This window comes from Erinaceus europaeus, chromosome 2 (assembly GCF_950295315.1).
Source record: "Erinaceus europaeus chromosome 2, mEriEur2.1, whole genome shotgun sequence".
NCBI classification, from domain to species: domain Eukaryota; kingdom Metazoa; phylum Chordata; class Mammalia; order Eulipotyphla; family Erinaceidae; genus Erinaceus; species Erinaceus europaeus.
In genome coordinates, this window is record NC_080163.1 from 109,412,022 (window position 1) to 109,438,506 (window position 26,485).

General features: G+C 38.5%; 1 protein-coding gene across 4 annotated transcripts in view; it reads left to right on the forward strand.

Annotated features, from left to right (window-relative positions):
• FZD3 (frizzled class receptor 3) overlaps positions 1–26,198 on the forward strand; it is a 94,365-nt gene extending 68,167 nt beyond the window's left edge. For all 4 annotated transcript variants that reach the window (XM_060184891.1, XM_060184894.1, XM_060184895.1 and 1 more), the window contains exons 5-7: positions 6,737–6,885; positions 11,715–11,948; positions 23,854–26,198. In XM_060184891.1, the coding sequence (XP_060040874.1) occupies positions 6,737–6,885; positions 11,715–11,948; positions 23,854–24,067 (597 nt within the window). In that variant the 3' untranslated portion in view covers positions 24,068–26,198. The remainder of the gene's footprint in view (positions 1–6,736; positions 6,886–11,714; positions 11,949–23,853) is intronic.
• The last annotated feature ends 287 nt before the right edge of the window (positions 26,199–26,485 follow it).

Here is a 26,485-nt window from a genome sequence, read left to right on the forward strand (position 1 = left end):
TTAACTTTGCCTAGTTCCATGTTTTGGATTATATAGTGCACACCCTCATTTCTGAGCTCCAAACATATATCATCAATTATAACATTTCTATTTAAACATTTACAAGGCATTTTAAACTTAATATGTCTAAGATAGGATTTTCACTTTTCTCCTTCAACCTGCTTCCTGCCCGTCTTCAGTTTTTCCCCAAAGCTATCTGCACTCACTAGTTGCTTAGACCCAAACTCAGAGCCACCTTTGAGCTTTCTCCTCCCCACATGCCTCATTACACCCAACCTAACTTCTTACACTTCCATGTCTACCTTAGTCCAAGCTATCTTCTGAAGGCTCCAGTGGCCTTCCAGTTCATCTTCTTGTTTCTATGGGTATTCCTCTCAAACACAGGAGACAGTGATCTAACACAGTAACAGTAGCCAGTGATGTTTTTTTAAAAAAAACATGAGCTCATGTTGTACCTTTAATGACTTCCTATTGCTCTTAGAATAAAATCCATACTTCTTACTGTTGCCTGTAGGGCTACATATAATTAAACCCTTGGCTGCTTCTTTGACTTAATTCTACCTCTCTCCTTCCTTACTTAGCTCTAGTCATACTGACCTTTTTGTTATTGTTCTTCAAAGACAATAAATTTGTCCTCAGAATTATTAATATTGCTGTTTCTTCTGCTTGAAATATTCTTTCTGCAGAACATATTCAAATTCCTGCCAAAGTGTCCTGCATGCCCCCTCATAAGCCACATCCCCAATGCTATTTCTTTTTCTTTTTTTTTTTTTTTGCCTCCAGGGTTATTGCTGGGGCTAAGTGCCCGCACCACGAATCCACTGCTCCAGGAGGCTTATTTTGTCCCTTTTGTTGCCCTTGTTATCGTTGTTGTGGTTATTATTGTTGTTGTAATTGATGTCATTGTTGTTGGATAGGACAGAAAGAAATGGAGAGAGGAAGGGAAGATGGAGAGGGGGAGAGAAAGACACCTGCAGACCTGCTTCACCACTTGTGAAGAGACGCCCCTGCAGGTGGGGAGCTAGGGGCTCGAACCGGGATCCTTAACACTGATCCTTGTGCTTTGCACCATGTGCTATCATCCGACCTGCCCCCCCCACTGCTATTTCTATCCTGCTTTAATTGTGAGTTTTTCCAGCTGACTAGATTTCTGTATTTACTTACGTATCCACAGCTAGCTCCCTGACCTAGCCCTCCATACATTGTAAGCTTAAAACATGTAGGAAATTTCCCAATTCATTTACTGCTGCAACCCTTATGCCATGAATTCATTGGCTGTATGACCTTGCTCAAAAAAGTGCTCTTCTCTGTAGACTTTGATTCCATATTATGAAACAAAGGAATCAGGTTGTAAGACCTCTGAAAAGAGGTATTTTAGGTTGCACATGATCAGATATCTGGATTTGAAGGCCAATAGCTTTCAAGTAATTAATTTCAAGCCTGTTTTACAAGTGACTTGACTCATGTCATATTGCTTAAGCCAGTGCTCATTTCACATAATAAATTTAATTATCTACTCAACTCTGATTAGATATCCCTCTACATTTATGTGATTACAATTTTACTAGTTTTAATCTTCATATTCTTGATTCTTGATCTTCTTACTCTTTATTACATTTATATAAGCCATATCTTTACAAATAACTTTTTTCTTCAGTCAGTCATAGATATCTGCATTGTTTGCTGAATATAAGTAGTGTGATTTTTTAAAAATTTTCTTTTTTTTTTTTTTTTTGCGCCTCCAGGGTTATTGCTGGGGCTCTGTTCCTGCACCACGAATCCACTGCTCCTGGAGGCCATTTCCCCCCCTTTGCTGCCCTTATTGTGGTTATTATTGTTGTTGTTATTGCTGTCGTTGTTGGACAGGACAGAGAGAAATGGAGATAGGAGGGGAAGACAGAGAGGGGGGAGAAAGATAGACACCTGCAGACCTGCTTCACCGCTTGTGAAGCGACTCCCCTGCAGGTGGGGAACCGGGGGCTCGAACCAGGATCCCTAAGCAGGTTCTTGAACTTTGCACCATGTGCGCTCAACCCGCTGCACTACCGCCCAGCCCCCCAAATTATCTTTATTTCATAGAGACAACCAGAAATATGGGAGAGATAGAGAGACAAAGAGACACCTGCAAATCTGCTTCACCATTCACAAAGCTTTTCTTTTTGAATTTTTTATATTTATGTATTCCCTTTTGTTGCCCTTGTTTTATTGTTGTAGTTTTTATTGTTGTTATTGATGTTGTCGTTGTTGGATAGGACAGAGAGAAATGGAGAGAGGAGGGGAAGACAGAGGGGGAAGAGAGACACTTGCAGACTTGCTTCACCGGGGGCTCAAACCGGGATCCTTACGCTGATCTTATGCTTTGCGCCGCCTGTGCTTAACCCACTGCATTGCCACCCGACTCCCTACTCACAAAGCTTTTCTTCTGAAGGTGGGGACCCGGGGCTGCAACCTGGGTCATGGCGCATTGTACTGTGTGCTCAATCAGGTGCGCCACCACCCATACATAGTATAATTTGAAGCATGCTTCTGTCACATTCACTCCTTTACTTTTCTTTCGTTTCTGCTTCTTCTTTTTTGCAGGTCCCCACCCCCTAATGTAATCAAGATTAACATATGCCTGCTAACTGTAGATAGTCAAGTCATAGAAGAGGAAAATAAATTTTGGGAGCAAAATTAGACAAAACATTTCTAATTTCATGGGGAGGGGGAGTTGAAGATTAGTAGAGTTATGCTAAGTCTAAGGTTAGGATAACCTCAGAATTTTCCTGTCCCAAGCTGTTAACTTTCATGTAGGAAAATTTAAGTATACAGCAGCATAAAAAACAAAGTGAAAAAGTTCCTTGCTTTACGACTTCTCGTAACTTTTATTGTATGAATGTGTGTGGGTTTTTTTTTTTTTTTGTACTTATGTTTTTGTCTAGATTATCAGCTTGATGAGAATACTAATTAAGTCTTTTCTTGTACAAATCTCACAAAAGGCTCTGAAAAAGTATCCTTCGAGTAGTAATTGATCCATAAATAGATGTTGGTTGATATTTATGTAAATCCTAGAGGAATACCTTAATTTCATGTTATAACAGGTTTGAGTTCCATATTTTGAGTTTACTAGGCCAATATTAATGTGGCAGTTGCAGACAAAACAAAAAATAAATAAACATAGTCTAAAAGAAAAGATCAATTTGTAGCATAGAAGTGCAGGGTGATGACTAGATCAAATTCAGGGACCTACTGGGCTCCAAATCTGAAGAGACTGAAAGAAACTGGGCATTCAGTTTCTGTGGGACATCTGGAAATAAAAGTATAGGCTAGGCTCGCTGGTCTAAAGTAGAAGTTAGAAATTCTCCAGCTCCTAAAATGAAGTATATAAAAAAATGGTGCTACCAACTGCTCCTGAAGCTATAAAATGGAAAATACTTAATCTAGAGATGTGGGACATCATCAACACAGCCAAAGACTAAGCCAAAATGCAGTGAATAGAATCTTTAGTAGCTATTGATATCTAAAAGTCCCAGCCACAATATGAGAACTTTTTTTTTAACTAGGACCTCATGGACAGTGGTGAAGACAAAAGGGCATGAGAACAGGGTGTAATGGATGAAGGGAGGGGAACGGGGAGGAGAGAGGAGGGAGAACTCTCATGACCTGCAAACTGAAAGTTCAAGGCATGATTAATAAGAGAGAAAAAAACCCTAGAAAGACACCCAACAAAGATCATCAAAAGATGAATTTAATTGCAGGTGAAATAAAAGTAGTAACATGTTAATAAAGCTTTATTTTAAAATAAGGATGCTCCAAAAGAAAAAAAAATTAAAGAGTTAAAAAATATGACAATTAATGAATAAGATAGTGAAAGTCTATAAGATGGGTAATGCCTACATAATAAGCTACAGGATATAAAATATTTATTAATTTCAACCATATTTTAGAACATTTAACCATTTTGCGAACTTTATTATTAGGAAGAAAGCTTACTACATGAAGATAACATTTTCTTTTTCTTTCTTTTTTTTTATTTATAAAAAGGAAACATTGACAAAACCATAAGATAAGAGGGGTACAACTCCATGCAATTCCCACCACTAGAACTCTGTATCCCATCCCCTCCCCTGATAGCTTTCCTATTCTTTAACCCTCTGGGAGTATGGACCCAAGGTCATTGTGGGATGCAGAAGGTGGAAGGTCTGGCTTCTGTAATTGCTTCCCCGCTGAACATGGGTGTTGACTGGTCGATCCATACTCCTAGCCTGCCTCTCTCCATCCCTAATGGGATGGGGCTCTGGGGAAGCAAAGCTCCAGGACATATTGGTGGGGTTGTCTGTCCAGGGAAGTCTGGTCGGCAACCTGCTAACATATGGAACCTGGTGGCTGAAAAGAGAGTTAACATACAAAGCCAAACAAATTGTTAAACAATCATGAATGTAAAGGCTGGAATAGTGCAGATGAAGAGTGGCGGGGGGCCTCCATGTTTTAGATAGTTAGTAGGTATATTTTAGTTATATTCCAAAGGACCTGTGGCTATACTAGTTTTTTTTTTCCCTGAAGAAGATAACATTTTCTATTTCAGATTTTATTATAAATGCCCTGTCTATTAAGAAAAAGCAAAGAACTTCAAAATTTCTGTTTTGTTAGTCAGTGTTCATAACTTTAATTACTTGTTCAAATTACCTGTTTTATTGTATAAGCTGACTATTAACTAGTAGGAAATAACAAACAAATGTGTGCTTAAAAAGACCAAGACTATACATGCCAGATACATTATTTGCAGTATTATGGGTTTTTATAACAAAATGATAGCGAGCAGAAATGAGCTATAACCAGATAAGTAAGAAAGTAGACATTTTGGGAGTAAAGTTACTAAAATTAAATGAGGAAGTAGAATGAGCTCTAAAGGCTGCCTGGGCAGCACCAAAGTGGCAGAATTCTGGACTTAGAAGCATGAGATTCTGTGTTCCGTTTCTGGTATCAAATGTGCCAGAATGATGTTCTGGTTCACTCTTCTACCTCTTTTGTGAGGTAAACAAAATACAAATTTTTGGATGGTACTATCAAAACCATTTATCAGTACTAAGGCTTTAATGACATATAATAATTAAAAAGTTGATTTCGAATATTAATAAAATAAAGCTTTTAAAAACAATAAACTCTTTAATAGAACTGCTGAAGAGGGAATTAGTAAAGTGAATTTTTTTTATTCTACATGCAGAACATAGACATAAAATACTTAAAATCGGTTAAGCGCAGATAGTGCAAAGCGCAAGGACGGGTGTAAGGATCCCGGTTCCAGCACTGGCTCCCCACCTGCAGGGGAGTCGCTTCACAAGCGGTGAAGCAGGTCTGCAGGTGTCTATCTTTGTCTCCCCCTCTCTGTCTTCCCCTCCTCTCTCCATTTCTCTCTGTCCTATCCAACAACGATGACAACAATAAATGACAACAGTAAAACAACAAGGGCAACAAAAGGAAATAAATAAATATAAAAAATGCTTAAAATCATGTGGATTTACAATTAGGAAATGACAAAGATAGATCGAGATAATTCAATATACATCTAACAGGAGTTCTAGAATAAGAGGCTAGGAAAATGACTATGAAGCAATAAATAAAGAGTTAATATCTGAGAATTTTCCACAGCCTGTTATGGAGAATGAAAGGATTATTAAAACTGGTCAAGAATATAGGTATCGCCCGAGTTTCTATTTCTATTCATAGTTCATTTTCTACATTAATAACCTTTTTCTTTAGAAGATATTCAAGGTGAACTAATAAAAAAAAATTGAGGTCAGAAGTAGAATACGAATCTGTTGTAGATTTCCCAGAAATATATTTTCCCACATGACAAAAAGTAACTATAGAAGTATAAATGAGGGGAGTCCGGGTGGTAGTGCAGCGGGTTAAGCGCAGGTGGTGCAAAGCGCAAGGGACCGGTGTTAAGAATCCCGGTTCGAGCCCCTGGCAACCCACCTGCGGGGGAGTTGCTTCACAGGCGGTGAAGCCGGTCTGCAGGTGTCTATCTTTCTCACTCCCTCTCTGTCTTCCCCTCCTGTCTCCATTTCTCTCTGCCCTATCCAACAACGACGACAACAATAATAACTACAAAAATAAAACAAGGGCAATAAAATGCGATAAGTAAATAATTTTTTAAAGAGTATTAATGAGGGAGCCAGGCGGTAGCAGCAGATTCAGCGCAGGTGGTGCAAAGTAGCAAGAACTGGCATAAGCCTCCCGGCTCCCTACCTATAGGGGAGTCGCTTCACAGGCAGGGAAGCAGGTCTGTAGTTGTCTTTCTCTCCCCCTCTGTCTTCCCCTCTCCTCTCCATTTCTATCTGTCCTATCCAACAACGACACTAATAACAACAACAATAATAACTACAACAATTAAAAAAAAAACAAGGGCAACAAAAAGGGAATAAATAAGTATTTTTAAAAAAGAAATAAAAGAAGTATAAATGAAAATATCAAATTAGAATTATTTTACTACTGTATTTTATTTAGAAGATTTTTGTATTGGGGTTGGAGAGATAGCATAATGGTTACACAGAAAGACTTCAATGCCTGAGGTACCAGTTCCAGGTTTAATCCCCAGTACCAACATAAAACAGAACTGATCAGTACTACTCTGGTTTAAAAAAAAAAAAAAAAAGTAAAGAAAGGATGGAAGGAATGAAGGCTGGCTTTGTAATGGCCTTTAATAGAAAAATTTTTGTATATATTTAAAATATTTTTCTTTCTCTTCTTACAGGTGACTCAAATGAGTCGTCCAGACCTAATTCTCTTCCTAATGAAATACCTGATGGCGCTCATTGTTGGTATTCCCTCCATTTTTTGGGTCGGAAGCAAAAAGACATGCTTTGAGTGGGCCAGCTTCTTTCATGGTCGTAGGAAAAAAGAGTAAGTTGAAATTATCATGTTATTAACAAACTGTTAATGCAATTTAGATATGAAGGAAGTGGTCCAATACTACAACCTCAGCTGCTACTAGTATGACTGGCACAGAAGAATGTCTTAAACTGGAAACTAAAAAATTTATTCTGAGAACATAACTAAGTAGAACCAGACTTAGAGCCTATTTCTTAATAAGTCACAGGAGTCAGGTGGTAGCGCAGCGGGTATTTCACACGTGGCACAAAGCAAGGACCAGCGTAAGGATCTCGGTTGGAGCCCCTGGATCCCCACCTGCAAGGGAGTCACTTCACAGGCAGTGAAGCAGGTCTGCAGGTGTCTATCTTTCTCTCCCCCTCTTTGTCTTCCCCTCCTCTCTCCATTTCTCTCTGTCATATCTAGCAACGACGACAATAACAAAACAAGGGCAACAAAAAGGAATAAATAAATATTTTTAAAAAGAATTTTAAAAAATAAGTCACAATATTTGAGGAAAATTTTTATTTGTAAAAATCCATATTACAATTTTCTAAAAATTAAAAAAATTAATGTTTTTAACATTCCTAATTGATTTTCTATATTCCTGTCAACATTGGTATTTATTATTGTCTCTTACAGATGAGACATACCATAGATATCACTAAAGCTTCCTTCAGTGGTATACCCACTTCCATGTGGTATACTAAGGGCTTGAACCAGGCATGGCAAAGCAAAGCATCCTTCCAGATGAGCTATCTCACTGACCACATGACCACTCAGGAACAAATAGGGACAGAATCACCATATCTAAACAATTTTAAATGGTTTTGTACTCAAAATGTCAGAGAGAACTGAAAGCAAGATTCCCCTATAGAGAGACATTCTAGTTATTTGGAGTGGTGTCCTGGTTGATCTGATTGCTTTCAAACTATTTAGAACTTTTTAAGACCCTTGTTAGTTAGTTAGTTAGTTAGTTAGTTAATTTATCTTGAATCTCTACCCAACCACAGATACTGTAACCCTCCAAGCCAGGACTGGCTATGCTATAGGCTAGAATGGCAGCTCCTTTATCCAGAAATCAAGAATGTGAACACTAAAGCTGTTTGTTGCATTTGTGTAATTGAGAAATGGCTATAAACTAATCATAATCATGGGTATTAGAAATTTAGTACATTTTGATGCTTCAAGTATTGCTCTCTTCTTTTCTAAGTCATACCTACACCTATTACTACTTTCAAATGTCCTTTTTTTCCTTCTCTCTCCGAGTCCTGATGGACTTAGAGTTCAGAGCCCTCTGGTCATCTTCCTCTAACATTTCTCCCACTCTGGATATGTGGACCAACACATTTTGGGGAGTGCAAAAGGTGGAAGGTTGGCTTCTGTAATTGCTTTTCCTATGGACATGGATGTTGGCAGGTTGAACCAAACTCCCAAGCCTGGTTCTCTTTTCCTAGTAGGGTAGGACTCTTAAGAGGTGAGATTCTGAGACACATTGGTGAGGTTGTCTGCCCAGGGAAGTTGACCTCTGTTATCTGTAAAATGAAGGAACAAACCTTCAGTATCTAAAGATGAATTAAAATTTTCTAACATCAGAAATTATTTTGAACCAAGTTTATAAAGGAGTTCTGGGTTTGCAGAATAACTCACCTGGATAGTGTGCTGCTTTGCCATGTGTACAACCCAGGCTTCAGCCTGGATCCGCTGCATTAAAGAAAGCTTTGCTCTTGTGATCTCTTTTACTCTCACCCTTTTGCTCTACCAGTCTCTAAGAAAAAATTTAAAAATTAGGGGAAAAAAGGAATTTAGAAAAATAGTAATCAGGATTACCTTCAATGTAAGTACATATGAATGGAGTCACTGATGACAGAAGAACAAAGTGTTTTGTTTTGTTTTTTCAAAAATATTTTAACTTCATCTTCTATCTAGTTTGTGATACTTTGTTTTCAGGATATGCAGACATGTTTTGTCAATATGTTATAAATGACTTACAAAAAAAATTAGACTTTTTTAATTTCATTGGATAGTGACGGAAAGAAAACAAGAGGGAAGGAGGAAATAGGGAGAGAGAAAGAGACCCTGCAGCACTGCTTCATCCCGCATGAGGCTTTCCTCTTGTAGGTGGGGAGCACGGGCTTGAACCCCGATTCTTGCACATGGTGACGTGTGCTCGACCAGGTACACCACCTATGATTGGCTTCTAGGCTATTTAAAAGTATGCTCCAGGGAGTCGGGCAGTAGCGCAGCGGGTTAAGCGTAAGTGGCGCAAAGCGTGAGGACCGGCAGAAGGATCCCGGTTCAACCCCCCGGCTCCCCACCTGCAGGGGAGTCGCTTCACAGGCGGTGAAGCAGGTCTGCAGGTGTCTGTCTTTCTCTCCTCCTCTCTGTCTTCCCCTCCTCTCTCCATTTCTCTCTGTCCTATCCAACAATGACAACAATAATAACTACAACAATAAAACAACAAGGGCAACAAAAGGGAATAAATAAATAAATAAATATTTTTAAAAAGTGTGCTCCATAGTTGTTAGTTTTATTGAATAAGAAAGCTTTTTAATTCATCTCAACTTGTTTCTTTACCTATAAAAGGATGTAACAATATTTATCATTACAAGTACCTAGTATTCTCTTAGAAATTTCTCTTAGTACATTAATACCCATAACAAAAACATTAAGAGAATCAAATGAGAATGTATGTTTAATACATGGCAGGTATTCAACAAAAGTTATTTTTCCCCTAGACCTACCCCAGCACTAAAAACAACTGCCACAACAACAGCAATTCTTAATTTGAAAAATTAAGAATATATACACTTTCTCAGTATATGATCCAGTCTTTACACTTTAGAGTTTTATTTATTAATAAAATTGTATGATTTTAACTTTAATTCTCCTAGTTACATAAGCCAAGATGTTGATCTTTGCAGTTTTCAAATTAAGTCATTTATTCATCGTGATCATTATCTAAATGCCTTTAATCCTATCAAAGCAGTTAAAAAATATTTGCCCTTGGTAATAATTCATCCTCTTAATTTTTTTTCTCTTAAACTTGTGCAATGTTTGGAACTTAATTGTGCATTTGGGTAATTTTCCACATGTCTTATGATGATAATCACTCATGTTACATGTAGCACTAGACAGCTGCTTCTATCATAAAAATCAGCTTGTAGCAGCCTAGTAGAGTAGATGCAGCATTGGACTGTCTGGCCTGAAGTTCAGGTTTGATCCCTGACATTGCATGTGCCAAAATGATACTCTGGTTTCTCTTTTCATCATAAATAAAGGAATCTTTAAACAAATCAATTTATAGCTTAAAACATCTGTTCTTACGAGTTTCAATAATTGTTTCAATACTACACTGAAATAAGCCATGCAAAAGAAGCCCCCAAATCAAAAAATAAAATAAAACAAACAAACAGAAACCTTCTTAGAGGGCTAGAAGAATGACTCACCTGGTAGAACATACGCCTTACCAAGAGTAAGGATCCGGATTCAAGTGTCAGGACTTCATGGGAATAAGAAGAAGAAGGGCACTGGGGAAACCTCCACTACTAGTAGAGCAGCATTGTAGCTTCTCTACCTCTCTCTCTCTCTCTCTACATCTCTTTCTCTCTACATCTCTCTCTCTACATCTCTCTATATATCTCTCTCTCTACATCTCTCTCTCTACATCTCTCTCTACATCTCTATATATCTCTCTACATCTCTCTCTACATCTCTCTCTACATCTCTCTCTGTCTCTCTCTACATCTCTCTCTCTACATCTCTCTCTCTACATCTCTCTCTACATCTCTCTCTCTCTACATCTCTCTCTTTCTCTCTCTACATCTCTCTCTCTCTCTCTACATCTCTCTCTCTCTCCCTCCCCCCCTTCCCTCTTCTCTCCTCTTCCTTTTTTTTTTTTCCCTCTGAGGCACACACACACCTCTGTGTAGTAATATCTTTATAATATTTCAGTGTCCTTAAGAATCATGAATTTTTTTTGCTGATAGGGACATACTAGTAACAAAAAACTGTGCATCTTTATTTCATACTTTAAAAGAAGGGAAAAAAATAGAAGATTGCATAATGGTTTTACAAAAAGATTTTTATATCTGAGGCCCCAAAGTCCCAGGTTCAATCCTAGCACCAACACAAGTCAGAGCTGAGCAGTGCTCTGGTCAAAGGAAAAGAGGAAAAAGTATCGTGAGTTACCTAAGATGATGAAGATCACGTGTTTATTGTCAGAGTTGGATTTCAAGAGTTGGATTTCACAGTCTAATTTCCACAGACCAGGAGATGGCACAGTGGATTAAGCTCTGGATCCTCAAGCAGTTTGTTTCCCAGCATCTCATGTGCCAGAATGGCACACTGGTTCGTTACCCTCCTCCTCCCCTCTCCCTCATTAATTAATTAATTAACTAATGAATTAAATCTTTTTTTAAAATCTCAATTTATTTTTTAAAAATTTTTATTTATTTATTGGCTAGAGATAGCCAGAAATCAAGAAAGAAGAGGGAGATGGACGCCTGCAGCCCTGCTTCACCACTCATGAAGCTTCCCCCCCCACAAGTGGGGACCAGGGTTGAACCTAGGTCCTTGCACATTGCAATATGTGCCCTCAACCAGGTGTGCCACCATCTGGCCTCAAAATCTCAATTTTTTTATTTGTACACAGACCTCTTCCTACCATACTGCTTAAAAGAGCATATTTATATAGATTTTTGGTATATCCTTTTTTCTCACAACAATGTTAGCTGTATATCTGTGCTAAAGACATTATTTGGAGTGCAATTAATTTAAAAAATAATTTGTGTGAGATTACAGCAATGTTTATTTTTCTTTGGGGTGTTAAACTATATCTTAAATAGTATTTTGTTGTCTAGGATAGTGAATGAGAGTCGGCAGGTACTCCAGGAACCTGATTTTGCTCAGTCCCTCCTGAGGGATCCAAATACTCCTATTATAAGGAAATCAAGAGGAACTTCAACTCAAGGAACATCCACACATGCTTCTTCAACTCAGCTGGCAATGGTGGATGATCAGAGAAGCAAAGCAGGGAGTGTCCACAGCAAAGTGAGCAGCTACCATGGCAGCCTCCACAGATCACGTGACGGCAGGTAAGGTTTGTTAGTAACTTATTTTGCCTCATATGCTTGAATTAATGGCCACACCACTTAAGAAAAAAGAATGGATCTTTCTAAAATAAAAACCAAATACTATTAAACTTTTTCAGCTTTGTACAGTTGTTTCAGATTGTGGTCAGACTTTGCAATCAGAGGAGTTGGTAGTGGATTCCTATTAACAGCTGGAGGGAGGAATGCAGGGGAGACTCCCCCTCCCCCTCCCCCAGATTTCTAGTGTGGGAACCTGAAAAGGTGAACATTCTAGTACCTATAATGAAAAGAATTTTATTGTCAACTTTAAAGCATACCTGTTTCTAAGAGGCCAGGAAGGTGATTCAGTGAATTGAGTGCTGAATTTGCAATGTTCAAAGCCCTGGATTCAGTCCATAGTTCTGCATATGAGGAGTTGTGCTCTGGCTGGCTAGTCTCACTCTCATAAACAAACAAACAAGAAATACAGTGTCACTGCTGCATGTTTCCATAATGTAGTCTTCCAGTCTCATCTCAGCTTTTCTCTCAGTCTTTTCTGCCTACCTTGTGTGTAGTATTCCTATTCTTACCCTCTTTTCTAGATCTTCTAGGTTTTCTTCTGACCATATTTTGTTTCATCTTCTCAGTTGGTTAACTCCTCTGTGCTTTATAAGCAGCAGTAGGGCTGGGTAGGTGGCAGAGCAGTTGCACACCAGAATTTAATGCCTTAGACCCAGAGGTCTGGGTCTAATCCCCTTCTGTAATTGCTTTTCCACTGGACATGAATGTTGGCACGTTGATCTATACCCTCAGTTTATTTGTATCTTTCCCTAGAAGGGTAGGGGCTCTAAAGAAGTGATATTCTAGGGCATGTTGGTGAGATCATCTGCCATCATCAGGATGGAATCATAGCATCCATAACTTGGTGGCTAAAAGGCAATAAGATATTAAACAGGAAAAAATGTTTAATAAACAGGAACCAAAGGGCAGTAGCGCAGTGGGCAGTAGCGCAGTGGGCCAAGCAAGGCACAAGGACTGGCATAAGGATCCTGGTTGCAGCCCCCGGCTTCCCACCTGTAGGGGAGTCGCTTCACAAGTGGTGAAGCAGGTCTTCAGGTGTCTATCTTTCTCCCTCTGTCTTTCCCTCCTCTCCATTTCTCTCTGTCATATCTAACAACAACAACATCAATAACAACTACAGCAACAAAGAGAAACAACAAGGGCAACAAAAGGGAAATATATATAACAAAACAGGAACCAAAGAGTAGGAACAGGGCTAATTAGAATAGGAACCCTGGGCTGGAAAAAAGCTAGGCTGACATGATGGGTCCTGAAATTGACACAGCCTGAAATGTTCCTAGCAGTGACCACAGAATGTGAGCTCAGACCTGCAGGGATGCAGAGGTTACATAGGCTCCTGTGCTGACTATGGGCCCTAGATCAAATCAATGGGGCTTATAGTTAACAATATTTATATACTTTTCCCATATTTGGGAGCTACTCTCTTCCCTGATCCAGTTTTCTGGTCCTTTTTCTAACTCTGACACAATCTCCCCAGGCAATGCCTTCAGTCCACCTGCATATTGGATGTCAGGCACAGGCAAAAACTAGTTGGGTCATGGGCCCCTTGGAATATACCTAAAATAGACCTGCTAGCTTTTTCCAAATAAGAGACCCCAAATCTTTATCCACAATATTCCAGCCTTTAGGTTCATGATTAGTCAACAATTTTCTCTACTTTCCATCTTAACTCTTTTTCAGCCACCAGGTTCCAGATGATACCATGATGCCAACTGGACTTCCCAGGGCAGTCGACCCCACTATGTGTCCTGGAGCCCCACCTCCCCAGATCCCTGTCCCACTAGGGAAAGAGAGAGACAGGCTGGGAGTATGGATTGACCTGTCAACGTCCATGTTCAGCGGGGAAGCAATTACAAAAGCCAGACCTTCTACCCCATAATGACCCTGGGTCTATGCTCCTAGAGGGTTAAAGAATAGGAAAGCTATCAGGGGAGGGAATGGGATATGGAGTTCTGGTGGTGGGAACTGTGTGGAATTGTACCTTTCTTATCCTATGGTCTTATCAGTGTTCCCATTTTATAAATAAAAACCTTAAAAAAAAAAAAAAAAGCTAGGATGTCTATTTAGGTTTGTTCCTAGGGCCTGTGATTTTAGTAATTGCTGCTTAAGCTTGATAGCTAACATGAAGGTGGACTAGAAATATTGCCTGGGAGTATGGTGTCAGAGTTAAGAAAAGAGTTTGGGGAGTTGGGCGGTAAGGCAGCTGGTTAAGCACACAGGAAGTCGCTTCACAGTCAGTGAAGCAGGTATGCAGGTGTCAATCTTTTTCCCACCCCATCTTCCCTTCCTCTCTCCATTTCTCTCTGTCCTATCCAACAATGACGACAATAATAACTACAACAATAAAACAACAAGGGCAACAAAAGGGAATAAATAAATATTTAAAATCAAAAGAGTGGTCCAGGAGGTGGTGCTGTGGCTAAGGCACTGGATTCTCAAACATGAGGTCCTGAGTTCAATCCCTAGCAGCACATGTACCAGAGTGATTGTACTTACTGTTGAATGTAAAACATTAATTCCCCAATAAAAAAAATCAGAAAAGAAAAAAAATTTTTTTAAATAAAGAAATAAATAAAATCTTAAAAAAAAAAAAAAAAGAATAGATTTGAAAGCCAGATTAAGGCAGAGAGTAGCTCCAAAACACACACACACACACACACACACACACACACATACATATATATATGATTAAATTATATATATATATACATATATATATATATGATTAAATGTTAACCACATTGATCCGACCTAGGGCCCATTGATCTTTGTATTTAGCACAGGAGCCTGTGTAGCCTCTGAATCTCTGTCAGTCTGAGCTCGCAGTTCATGGTCGCAGCTGGAAACATTCTAGGCTTCACTCATTTCAGAACCAGTCTTCCTCAAGTAGCAGAATAGGATGACCCAATCTCCCTTTGAAGAGTAGGGCAGTACAGGACCTTAATTTGACCCCTGCCATTCTGCCCCTCCCAGATTGATGACTTTTTAGTAGTGACTTAATGTTAATTTACAAAATTCCAAGCTAACAGGTACAATTCCACACTCTTCCTACTATCAGAGTCCTGTGTCCCCATCTCCTCCATTGGAAACAACAGTGGTTCTCCCAAGGTCACAGATATGGTTGATGATTATTTCTATAACTGTCTTTCTATCTATATTTTTGCCCATTTTTTATTTTTTAATTTTATTTGTTATTAATAATATGTTACAAGATTATAATGTATATTTCCACACCACACCCACCACCAGAGTTTGGTATCTCCACCCTCTCACTTCCCAAAGATAATCACTATAATCCTAACAAGTCTTATAGTTTGCTTGTTTCTATTTTGTTTGGATTTTTTTTTTTGGCAAGTTCATGTAAATCAGATCTGTAGATTCCACGTATGAGTGAAACCATCTGGGAGAGTGAACCGGCTCTGCTCTTACTTGACAGACACACCTCCAGAAGTCTTACCCATTTTTTTCCTATGGTCCTACCTTCTCTTCCTATCTGAGTCACACCTATACCTATTACTACTTCCAAATGTCCTTATTTTTTCCTCTTCTTCCTATGGGTCCTGATGGAATTGGAGTTCAGAGCCTTCTGGTCAGCTCCCCCTCTGGGAGTATGGACCAAAATTATGATTATTTTTTTTACCTCCAGGGTTTTTACTGGGGCTCAGTGCCTGCACTATAAATCCACTGCTCCTGGAGGCTATTTTTTCCTTTTAGTCTCCATTGTTTATTGTTGTTGTTATTATTGTTGTTACTGCTATTGTTGTTGTTGGATAGGACAGAGAGAAATCGAGAGAGGATGGGAAGACAGAGAGGGGGAGAGAAAGACACCTGCAGACCTGCTTCCCCACTTGTGAAGAAGCAACCCCTCTTCAGGTGGGGAGCCGGGGGCTCAAACCAGGATCCTTACACCAGCCCTTGGCTTCACACCATGTGTGCTTAACCCACTGCACTACTGCCCAGTCCCCTGGACCAAAATTCTTAGGTGGTGCAGAAGGTGGGAATTCTGGCTTCTCTAATTGTTTCTCTGATGGACATGGGCATTGCAAATTGATCCCTACCCCCAGCCTGTTTCCATCTTTCCCTAGTGGCATAGGGCTCTGGAAAGGTGAAGTTCTGGGGCACATTGGTGAGGTCGTCTGCCCAGGGAGTTCAGGATAGAATCATAGTAGGATCTGGAACTTGCTGTCTTTTCATGAAGCAGAACAAAATGTTTAATAAACAGAAACCAGGAAGTGTTGAATAAAGCAGGTGAGAATAGGGATTTTAGAGTGTTAGGTATGTTCCTGGGGACCCAAATATCTATATATGATGATCATGTGAACTGAAAGCATTTGAAGACATTGAGAAGCAAAATACCTCCAAATTGCTGGGCTGTTGGAAAATTCATAACATATTTTTCTATGCAAAAATACATCATGATTTTTCCAACAGCTGACAAATCACATTTGGAAAAAATCTTCACTCAGTTTAGGGGAGCAATAATTATGTAAAATAGCAATGCTTAACTAGAATAAAAAGCATGTTCTGAAATGTCTTCATTTGAAAACAGTATAGGGAGTCGGGCTGTAGCGCAGCGGGTTAAGCGCAGGTGGCGCAAAGCACAAGGACCGGCATAAGGATCCCGGTTCGAACCCCAGCTCCCCACCTGCAAGGGAGTCGCTTCACAGGCGGTGAAGCAGGTCTGCAGGTGTCTGTCTTTCTCTCCTCCTCTCTGTCTTCCCCTCCTCTCTCCATTTCTCTCTGTCCTATCCAACAACGACAACAACAATAATAACTACAACAATAAAACAACAAGGGCAACAAAAGGGGATAAATAAAATAAATATTTATTTAAAAAAAAGTAAGTTAAAAAAAAAGAAAACAGTGTAATGATTTTATCAGAGCAAAATGTAAACCTGTTTATGTCCTGAACGTTAAATGTCTTTTACTGAATAAGAATTAAATGTCAAGATAGCTCACCTGGGAAGGTGCCTGCTTTGCCATGAGGTTCAAGCAGATCCCTCTATAGTCATTCCCCTTTACCTAACAATGGGAAATTCTGGTGTCTTTCCCTCTTTGTCTCTCTAAGAAAGTCAGTCTGTAGTACTGAAACCCCCAAAATGACAGAAAATAATCAAATGTTCCTTGCCTCTAAACATGAAAAAGAAATTAATATTTAAAATGTGTATTTTCATTCTTGAATTTTATTTTTTCCCTTATTCACAAGGCAGACAAATCACATACTTTCTCTTTTTATTATTATTTGTTGGATAAAGAGAAATAAAAAGGGAAAGAAGAGATAGAGGAGAGAGAAAGAGAAACACGTGCAGCACTGCTTCACCACTTGCAAAGCTTTGTCCCTACAAGTGGGGATTGAGAGCTTAAACCTGGGTCCTTGCACATAATGGCGTGTGCTCAGCCTAGCATACCTCTGCCTGACTCCCCACATACTTTCTCTTATAATTGTTAAATGGCTTCTCAGTTTTTAAACTCTGACCTAATGAAAATATTTGACAAGCACTACTATAAAATTAGATTGCCTCAGCCTTGTATGAATCAGCCTTAAAATCTTTAAATTTTATAAATGATTCACATTGAATCATGAAATTTGTTGTTATAAAACAATAATAAGTGAATACTCTTTGAAAACTACTAGATCTTCAGCTTCTTATGATCAGTTCTTTTCATAACTGTTTTTAAAAGGAATAGCCGTTCTAGCTATCCTCTTTATTTTTTTATTTTTATTTTTTACATGTAGAATGTTTTTATATTGTGGACATTTTGAAGAAACATTAGAATATCTGAACAGATTATCATTGATCATAGAAATGAACATTTCATTAAAGATCAAAGGGAAAATTAACCTAGAGAATTTTTGTAGATTTTAATACAGATCAACTAACAGAAGAAGATATAACATATGACCAGGGCTAGACCTGCCATCTAAACATTATTAAAAGGCTTCTTGGAAACACTTATTAATGAACACCACAAAAAAAAGAGATAATAATAATAAGATTTAAGTACTAAATTCCTAACATGTCACATGTATTTTAGTTATTATTAGCCACAATATATTTCATCTTTAATATCCATGCCTCGGGAGTCGGGTTGTAGCACAGCGGGTTAAGCGCAGGTGGCGCAAAGCACAAGGACGGGCATAAGGATCCCGGTTCGAACCCCGGCTCCCCACCTGCAGGGGAGTCGCTTCACAGGCAGTGAAGCAGGTCTGCAGGTGTCTATCTTTCTTTCCTCCTCTCTGTCTTCCCCTCCTCTCTCCATTTCTCTCTGTCCTATCCAACAATGACAACAACAATAATAACTACAACAATAAAACAAGGGCAAGAAAAGGAAATAAATAAATAAAATAAATATTAAAATAAATAAATAAATAATATCCATGCCTCTAACAAATGATTTCGGGGGGGGGGGGGCGGGGTTGTGTTTTTTTTTTTTTAAGAAAGGATAAATTAACAAAACCATAGGGTAGGAGGGGTACAACTCCACACAATTCCCACCACCCAATCTCCATATCCCATCCCCTCCCCTGATAGCTTTCCCTCTATCCCTCTAGGAGCATGGACCCAGGGTCATTGTGGGTTGTAGAAGGTGGAAGGTCTGGCTTCTGTAATTGCTTCCCGGCTGAACATGGGCGTTGACTGGTCGGTCCATACTCCCAGTCTGCCTCTCTCTTTCCCCATTAGGGTGGGTCTCTGGGGAAGCGGAGCTCCAGGATACATTGGTGGGGTCTTCAGTCCAGGGAAGCCTGGCTGGCATCCTGATGGCATCTGGAACCTGGTGACTGAAAAGAGAGTTAACATACAAAGCCAAACAAATTGTTGAGCAATCATGGACCCAAAGGTTGAAATAGTGGAGAGGAAGTGTTAGGGGGGTACTCACTACAAACTCTAGTGTGCTTCTGCTTTCAGGTATATATTTTGCAGTAGTTTATGGATACGTGTGAACATATGCTCTCTTTCACAGAAACTGGTGTATATCTAGGTTTTGGGACTTTGTTAGAAAGTGAACCACCTGGGATGGAATTAGAGAGTACTATGAAAGGAAAGGTCTCACCCGAGTAATGAAGCTGAAGGGTTGTCATTCCACACATGAAGTCTCTGGACACAGTCTGAGCTGAAGCATGTTGAGGTGGCAATTGTTGTGTTGATTAGGTTGCGATCGGCAGATGCAATATTATTTGATATGGATTGGGAGAGGCATACGGGAAAGTGGGCCCTATCCAAAGGTTCCAGGACTGGGGGAAGTAGGGGCTTTATAGTGGGGCTGTGAGGTTCCTGCTGTCTTAGGGTTCAAAAAGACAATCGATAGTTAATGTTATCATCACATTATTTGCTAATTGGGTTAACTTTGAAAAATCCTTTTGTTAGGGTTTGCTGTACAGTACCCAGTATCTTGTATATAGCTATGCTATTAGTTGCTTCTGATCTACTTGGTCTAGGCTTTTGAGAGAGTCTGCATATCAAATACACAGCCTATATATTAAAAAGACTCAGTCTGTGTTTTCAAGACTTCGAGACATACAATTAATTTTCCCCCTCTCATATTAATTAACTAGTGATTTATATGACTACATTTTATTAGGAGTGTACATAAACACCATTCCCACCACCAAAAGACTGTGACCCATCCCTCCCACCCACTCCCACCTCCACTGGGCCAGGAAGCTGCATGTCTACCCCTCACCACAGGGTTTTTACTTTGATGCCCTACTTACAATTTAGTCAGGTCCTGCTTTTAGTTTCCCTTTCAGATCTTCTTACTTAACTTCTGTTGATGAGTGGGGTCATCCCATACTCATCTTTATCTTTCTGACTTAGCTCACTTAACATAATTCCTTCTAGCTGTGTCCAAGATGGGTTAGCGAAGGTGGGTTCATTGTTCTTGATAGCTGCATCGTATTCCATTGTGTATATATACCACAGCTTTCTCAGCCATTCATCTGGTGTTGGGCACCTGGGTTGCTTCCAGGTTTTAGCTATTATGAATTGTGCTGCTATGAACATAGGAGTACACACCTCTTTTTGGTTGGGTGTTATGGAGTCCTTGGGGTATAAGCCCAGGAGAGGAATTACTGGATCATATGGAAGGTCCATGTCTAGCCTTGTGAGAGTTTTCCAGACTGCTCTTCAGAGGCTGGACCAACTTACATTCCCACCAGCAATGCAAAAGGGTTCCTCTGTCCCCACATCCTCTCCAGCATTTGTTGCTGCTGTCCTTTTTGATGTATGCCATTCTTACAGGAGTGAGGTGGTATCTTAGTGTTGTCTTAATTTGCATTTCTCTGACAATCAGTGACCTAGAGCAGTTTTTCATATGTTTGTTAGCCTTTTGGATCTCCTCTGAGGTATATGTTTTGTTCAGATCCTCCGCCCATTTTTGGATGGGGTCGTTTGCTTTTTTGGTGCTAAGTTTGCTGAACTCTTTATATATTTTGGTGATTAGTTTCTTGTCTGATATATGGCATGTGAAGATCTTCTCCCATTCTGTGAGGGGTCTCTTTGTTTAATAGTTTCTTTGGATGTGCAGAAGCTTTTCAATTTGATGTAGTCCCATTGGTTTGTTTCTGCTTTAGTCTTCCTTGCAATTGGGTTTGATTCATCAAAGATGTCCTTGAGGTGTAGGTGGGAAAGTGTTTTACCAATGTTTTCCTCTAAGTATTTTATTGTTTCTGGTCTGACATCCAGGTCCATTTAGAGTTGATTTTTGTTTCTGGTGAGATAAAGTGGTTCAATTTCATTCTTCTGCATGTTACAACCCAGTTTTCCCAGCACCATTTATTAAAGAGAGCCTCCTTCTTCCATTTATTCCTTTGGGCCCCCTTATCAAAGATTAGATGTCCATAGGTGTGGGGATTTATTTCTGGGCTTTCAATTCTGTTCCACTGGTCTGTGTGCCTATTTTTGTTCCAGTACCATGCTGTTTTGATGATGATGGCTTTAGAATATAGTTTAAGGTCTGGGAGTGTGATGCCTCCATTTCTGTTTCTTTTCCTCAAGATGGTTTTGGCAATTCTAGGTGTTTTCAGGTTCCAGATAAATGATTGTAGTGTTTGTTCTATTCTCTTAAAGAAGCTTGGTGGAACTTTGATGGGTATTGCATTAAATTTGTATATGGCTCTGGGGAGAATATTCATTTTGACAATGTTTATTCTTCCAATCCATGAGCATGGGATATCTTTCCATTTCTTGGTATCAGTTTCTATTTCCTTGAGTAGCGACTCATAGTTTTCAGTATACAAGTCTTTCACTTCTTTGGTCAACTTTATTCCTAGGTATTTTTTTGATTTTGCTGAAACAGTAAATGGGAGTGCTTTCTGGATGTCTTCTTCTTCAGATTTAGTGTTTGCATAAAGAAATGCTACTGATTTTTGTACATTGATTTTGTAGCCTGATACCTTGCTATATTGCCTAATAACTTCCAGTAGTTTTCTGCTGGATTCTTTAGGTTTTTCTGTGTATACTATCATATCATCTGCAAATAGTGAGAGCTTGACTTCTTCCCTTCCAATCTGTATTCCTCTGATTTCTTTCTCTTGCCTGATTGCCATGGCAAGAACTTCCAATACTATGTTGAAGAGTAATGGTGACAGTGGACATCCCTGTCTAGTCCCTGATCTGAGGGGGAATGCTTTCAGCTTTTGTCCATTGAGTATGATGTTGGCTGTAGGTTTGCTATATATAGATTCCACTATCTTGAGGAATTTCCCATCTATTCCCATTTTTTTGTAGAGTTTTGAGCATGAATGGTGTTGGATTTTGTCAAAGGCTTTCTCTGCATCTATTGAGACAATCATGTGGTTTTTGGCTTTGCTTTTATTGATGTGGTGAATGACCTTGATTGACTTACGGATGTTGAACCAGCCTTGCATTCCTGGGATGAATCCCACTTGGTCGTGATGAACAATCTTTTTGATATGCTGCTGTATCCGGTTGGCCAAGATCTTGTTTAATATTTTGGCATCTATGTTCATCAGAGATATTGGTCTATAGTTTTCCTTTTTTGTTGTGTCCCTATCAGCTTTTGGTATCAGGGTGATGTTGGCTTCATAGAAGGTGGAAGGGAGTATTCCTGTTTCTTCAATCTTATGGAAAAGCTTAAGAAGTATGGGTACTAACTGTTTCCTGAAAGTTTTGTAGAAGTCGTTTGTGAAGCCATCTAGTCCAGGACTTTTGTTGTTGGGGAGATTCTTAATAACAGTTTCAATTTCTTTGTCTGTGATTGATGCATTTAGATTTTGTAGTTCTTCTTGGTTCAGTTTTGGAAGGGCATATGTTTCTCGGAATTGTTCCATTTCTTCCAGATTCTCTAGCTTGGTGGCGTATAGTTCTTCATAGAAGTTTCGTATGATTCTCTGGATTTCTGTGGTGTCAGTTGATATCTCCTCCATCGTTTACAATTCAATTAATTTGAGTCTTCTCTCTTTTTTGTTTGGTGAGTCTGGCTAGGGGTTTGTCAATTTTGTTTAATCTTTCAAAGAACCAACATTTGGCTTCATTGATCTTTTGTATGGTTCTCTTATTTTCAATGTTGTTTATTTCTGCTCTAATTTTAGTGATTTCTGTCCTTCTGGTTGCTTTAGGGTTCCTTTGTTCCTCTTCCTCTAAGTCCTTGAGGTGTGCAGTAAGGTCGTTCATTTGAGCTTTTTCTTGTTATTTAATATGTGATTGTATGGCTATAAGTTTCCCTCTCAGTACTGCTTTAGCTGTGTCCCTATCCTCTTTATTTTCAGAGACAGTTAACACTATTTGTGTAAGTTAAAGGTATAAATTATATTCGTGTGAGTTTTCTTAGGTCTGGTGAGGGCTCAGAGTGTCAGAATCTCAACAGAGGAAATTCACAGCCCCTGCTGTTGCCTTTCAAGATAAGGATATGATGGAAGAGATGTCTGCCTGATGGAAGCATTGTAACCCAACTGGCATACTTGTGAGCTGGCTCCTGGGTTACAGAGAGAATTTGCTCTCATTGCAATATAGGTTAAGAGTGTTAAGATTTTTTACGAGTATATTTAAATTGATGTAACATCTATAAAACAGGATCTTCACAGTCTCAAGACCTACTGAAAAGTAATTAAGCTCATTTATAGGTAGCCAAGTCAGCTATTAGCTGGGATATCTAGAAAGAAGCTGTCTGCACATACTGTCATCATTGCCTGTTCATTCACCTTTTTTTTTTCTTTAGGTTACATTAATTTCATACATTCTTCCTTACAGTCCTCATCTTTCAATAAACTTTTGGGATTGCTATACTATTGATTATAATAACTAATCTAGAGGCCCTGGGATGGTACTTATTTTATTTTATTTTATTTTATTCCTTTTCTCCCTGAATCTACTCCTTTTTCCAAACCTTAACTTGAATGAGAAAAGTATCTGTAGGTGCCTGTCAGCACGACTTTAACCTTAGCCTTGACCTTTTGCAAGGTATTGGACCTACCTTCTTAATCTAGTGGATGAATTCCATGGTTCCCCCCCTCCTTTTTTGGGAAGCTCTGTGACTGTCGGTAGTGTTCATGAGATAACTATAAATTGACTGGTGCTATTTTTTTTCACTTATGGATTCTAAAATCATTTCACTGATGAGACACTTTCGTGAATTTTTTTAGTGCTGCAGCTGGGTAAACAGCTCAGTTTGTAAAGCACAGTATTTACCTGCCTAAGCATCCCTGTTCAGTACCTAGTGCTGCATATACCAGTGTGGTGCTCTGTTTTGTTGTTGTTGTTGTTTTCTCTCTTTCTCTTATGAAACTCTCCATGTCATGTGAAATAAATACATAAACATTTTTTTAATTTAAAATTTTGTTTGCTCATGCATTTTGGTAGCCACTTAACACTTTACTCTCCTGTCTTAGGTACACTCCTTGCAGTTACAGAGGAATGGAGGAGAGACTACCTCACGGCAGCATGTCACGACTGACAGATCATTCCCGACACAGCAGTTCTCATCGACTCAATGAACAGTCCCGACACAGCAGCATCAGAGATCTTAGTAATAACCCCATGACTCACATCACACATGGCACTAGCATGAACCGGGTTATTGAAGAAGATGGGACCAGTGCTTAAAATTGTCCTAAAGTGGAAAACTTTATGCAGTTCAAAAAGCAGGTTTTATTTTTTGCCTTTGCATGACTGACTGCTGTAACTCAGTTACCACGCTTTCAGTCAGGTATGGAATTGTGTCCACTGGAAAAGTAAATTTTTGCTTTTTATATTGTATCAAAACTGGGAACATCAAGGCATCCAAAATGCTAAGAATTTTGCCATCATGTAAATAATTCTTATTTGCAGGTTATAAAGAGATTATTTGTCTAGTAAGCATTTTTATAAATTACTTATTTTATATTTAGAAAAATCCTAAATGTGTGGTGACTGCTTTGTAGTGAACTTTGATATTATGAATTAGTTGTGAGATAATATTCTGGTAGTTCTGTTAATAAAACAAAATTTCAGAATTAAATTTTCTATGCAAGATTTACTTCTCAGATGAATTATGGGACTTTGTAATTTTCTTTCCACAAAGTGACAAAAGAACTGTGTTTTTAAACTGTAGGAGAATTTGATACGTCAGCAAGGGTATTTTAGCTAATAGAATGTAAGTTCAACGGAAGAATCTGATTAGCCTATTGAAGGGTCATTCAAAATTCTATCAAAATAATCTTCAGCCAGAGAGATACAGCAATTGAATGAAGGCAGAGAAGGGCATTTCCCCCATAATTGTACTTTTTTATTTTTGTAAATATTACTTTTATTACCCACATGCATGATGGAAAATATTTAATTTGTAGACATCTTTTCCATGTAGAGGTACTGATTCATGTTCAGATCTGTTTTGTGGAGGCATGTAATAAGAGAAGTATCGTCCTTATAAGGCTTTTTGTAGTAGCTACAGTTACAAAATGGCAAAATGTTTTCTCAGTATTCATTGTTGTGTTTTTCTACAGTAAGATGTGATCTTGCCAAAGCCACCAGATCTTAGTACCCAGCCCCCTCCTCTGAGTGAGTTGATATGTCTGTACTTGGTTTCCCTGTAGCCTATAGGCTGCAGTTTTTGCCCCAGCACCCTTATTTTCAGGTTCTGAATCATTCTTGTTTACAGCTGAAAAACATATATAACCTGAGTCCAAAGTAGTGATTGATTGGAGTATTTGAAAATAACTGTAGCTAAATGAAGCATGACTAGTCTTACTGTGAAGTATCTTTTAATCTTAAAACTCCTTTTAAAAAGTTTGACATTCTGTCCTATAATGTTTAAATAATTAACAGTAAAAACTGTGACCTGTATTGGCTATAAAATTGGTCAGAAAAGCAAGATTTTTTTTTAATGCTGGATGTCTTGTAGAGAAAGCATATTTTAAAAAGTGGTCCTCACCCCTAGCTGCAGAAAAGAATCACTTAGGGAACCTTATTAGCAATGACTTTCATTAAGAGAAGATTTAGTAGGTTTTTTTTTTTCCCTAAAATCTAAATGATTCTAACCTGTAGCCAGGCTTGAAACCCACCATTTAAACTAATTAACTCCTGAGGATGACTTAATGCATCATATTATAGCACATGGAGATCTACCTGTATTCAGTATTATGCTTTCATATCATTACCTGGTATACAGTTGTCCATTGAAAAGTATGGAATATTAAACCCCATTCTAGAGATTCTTATTCTTTGACTCAAAAATGATAAGAGTATAAAATCTAGTTATAAAGATACCACAGATGATTCTTATGTAGGTAATCCAAGGATCACACTTTGAGAAATGTTCTAGACTCGACTAAAACCTGGCTTTGACATATGCTAGTTTTTGACCTTTAATAAGTCAGCCTCTTTGAACTTTGTATCCCTTGTTTGTAAATGAAGACAGAAGATAATTACCTACCTCATAAAATTATCAAATATGGATCAAAAGAAAAATCATATGAAAACTCTTGAAAAACTGTAAAGCATTATGAATGAAATAGAAGGTATTAAGATTACGGAGGATTTTAAAAGTTTGTTTGAGGGCTACTATAGTGCATTCATGTATGTGTGTATTTTTCTTACTCTTTAAAATAAAAAATAGCAAGAAATCAGGAGTTAAAAAAGAAGCATTTATCAGACACAAAGGTCAGTTTTCTGAAAATGACAGTTTGTATATCACATTGTTTCTTTCAGAGTACGTATATCTTGACTTTGTTATTATTAATTCTTTATAAGAAATATTTAACCATTTGGCCCAGTGTTTTATTTTTCCTGTGTCTTCTTTGTCTTTCTCTACACTGGAGTTATTACTTCAGGCACTGGAGTTAGAGCTTAAGGCAGTCAGAGTCTGAATTTTCTCTTACCTGACAATTAATATACTTTTTCTTTGAGAAGCAACTTTGTGGTAACCCATTTATAAATAAATTAGTAACTCATTAGCCTTTTTATCTGAGCATCTCTCCTGAGAATGATTTGAGAGGACCAAAACAAAACATTCAGAAACAAAAGTAAAACATTAAAATAGAAGGT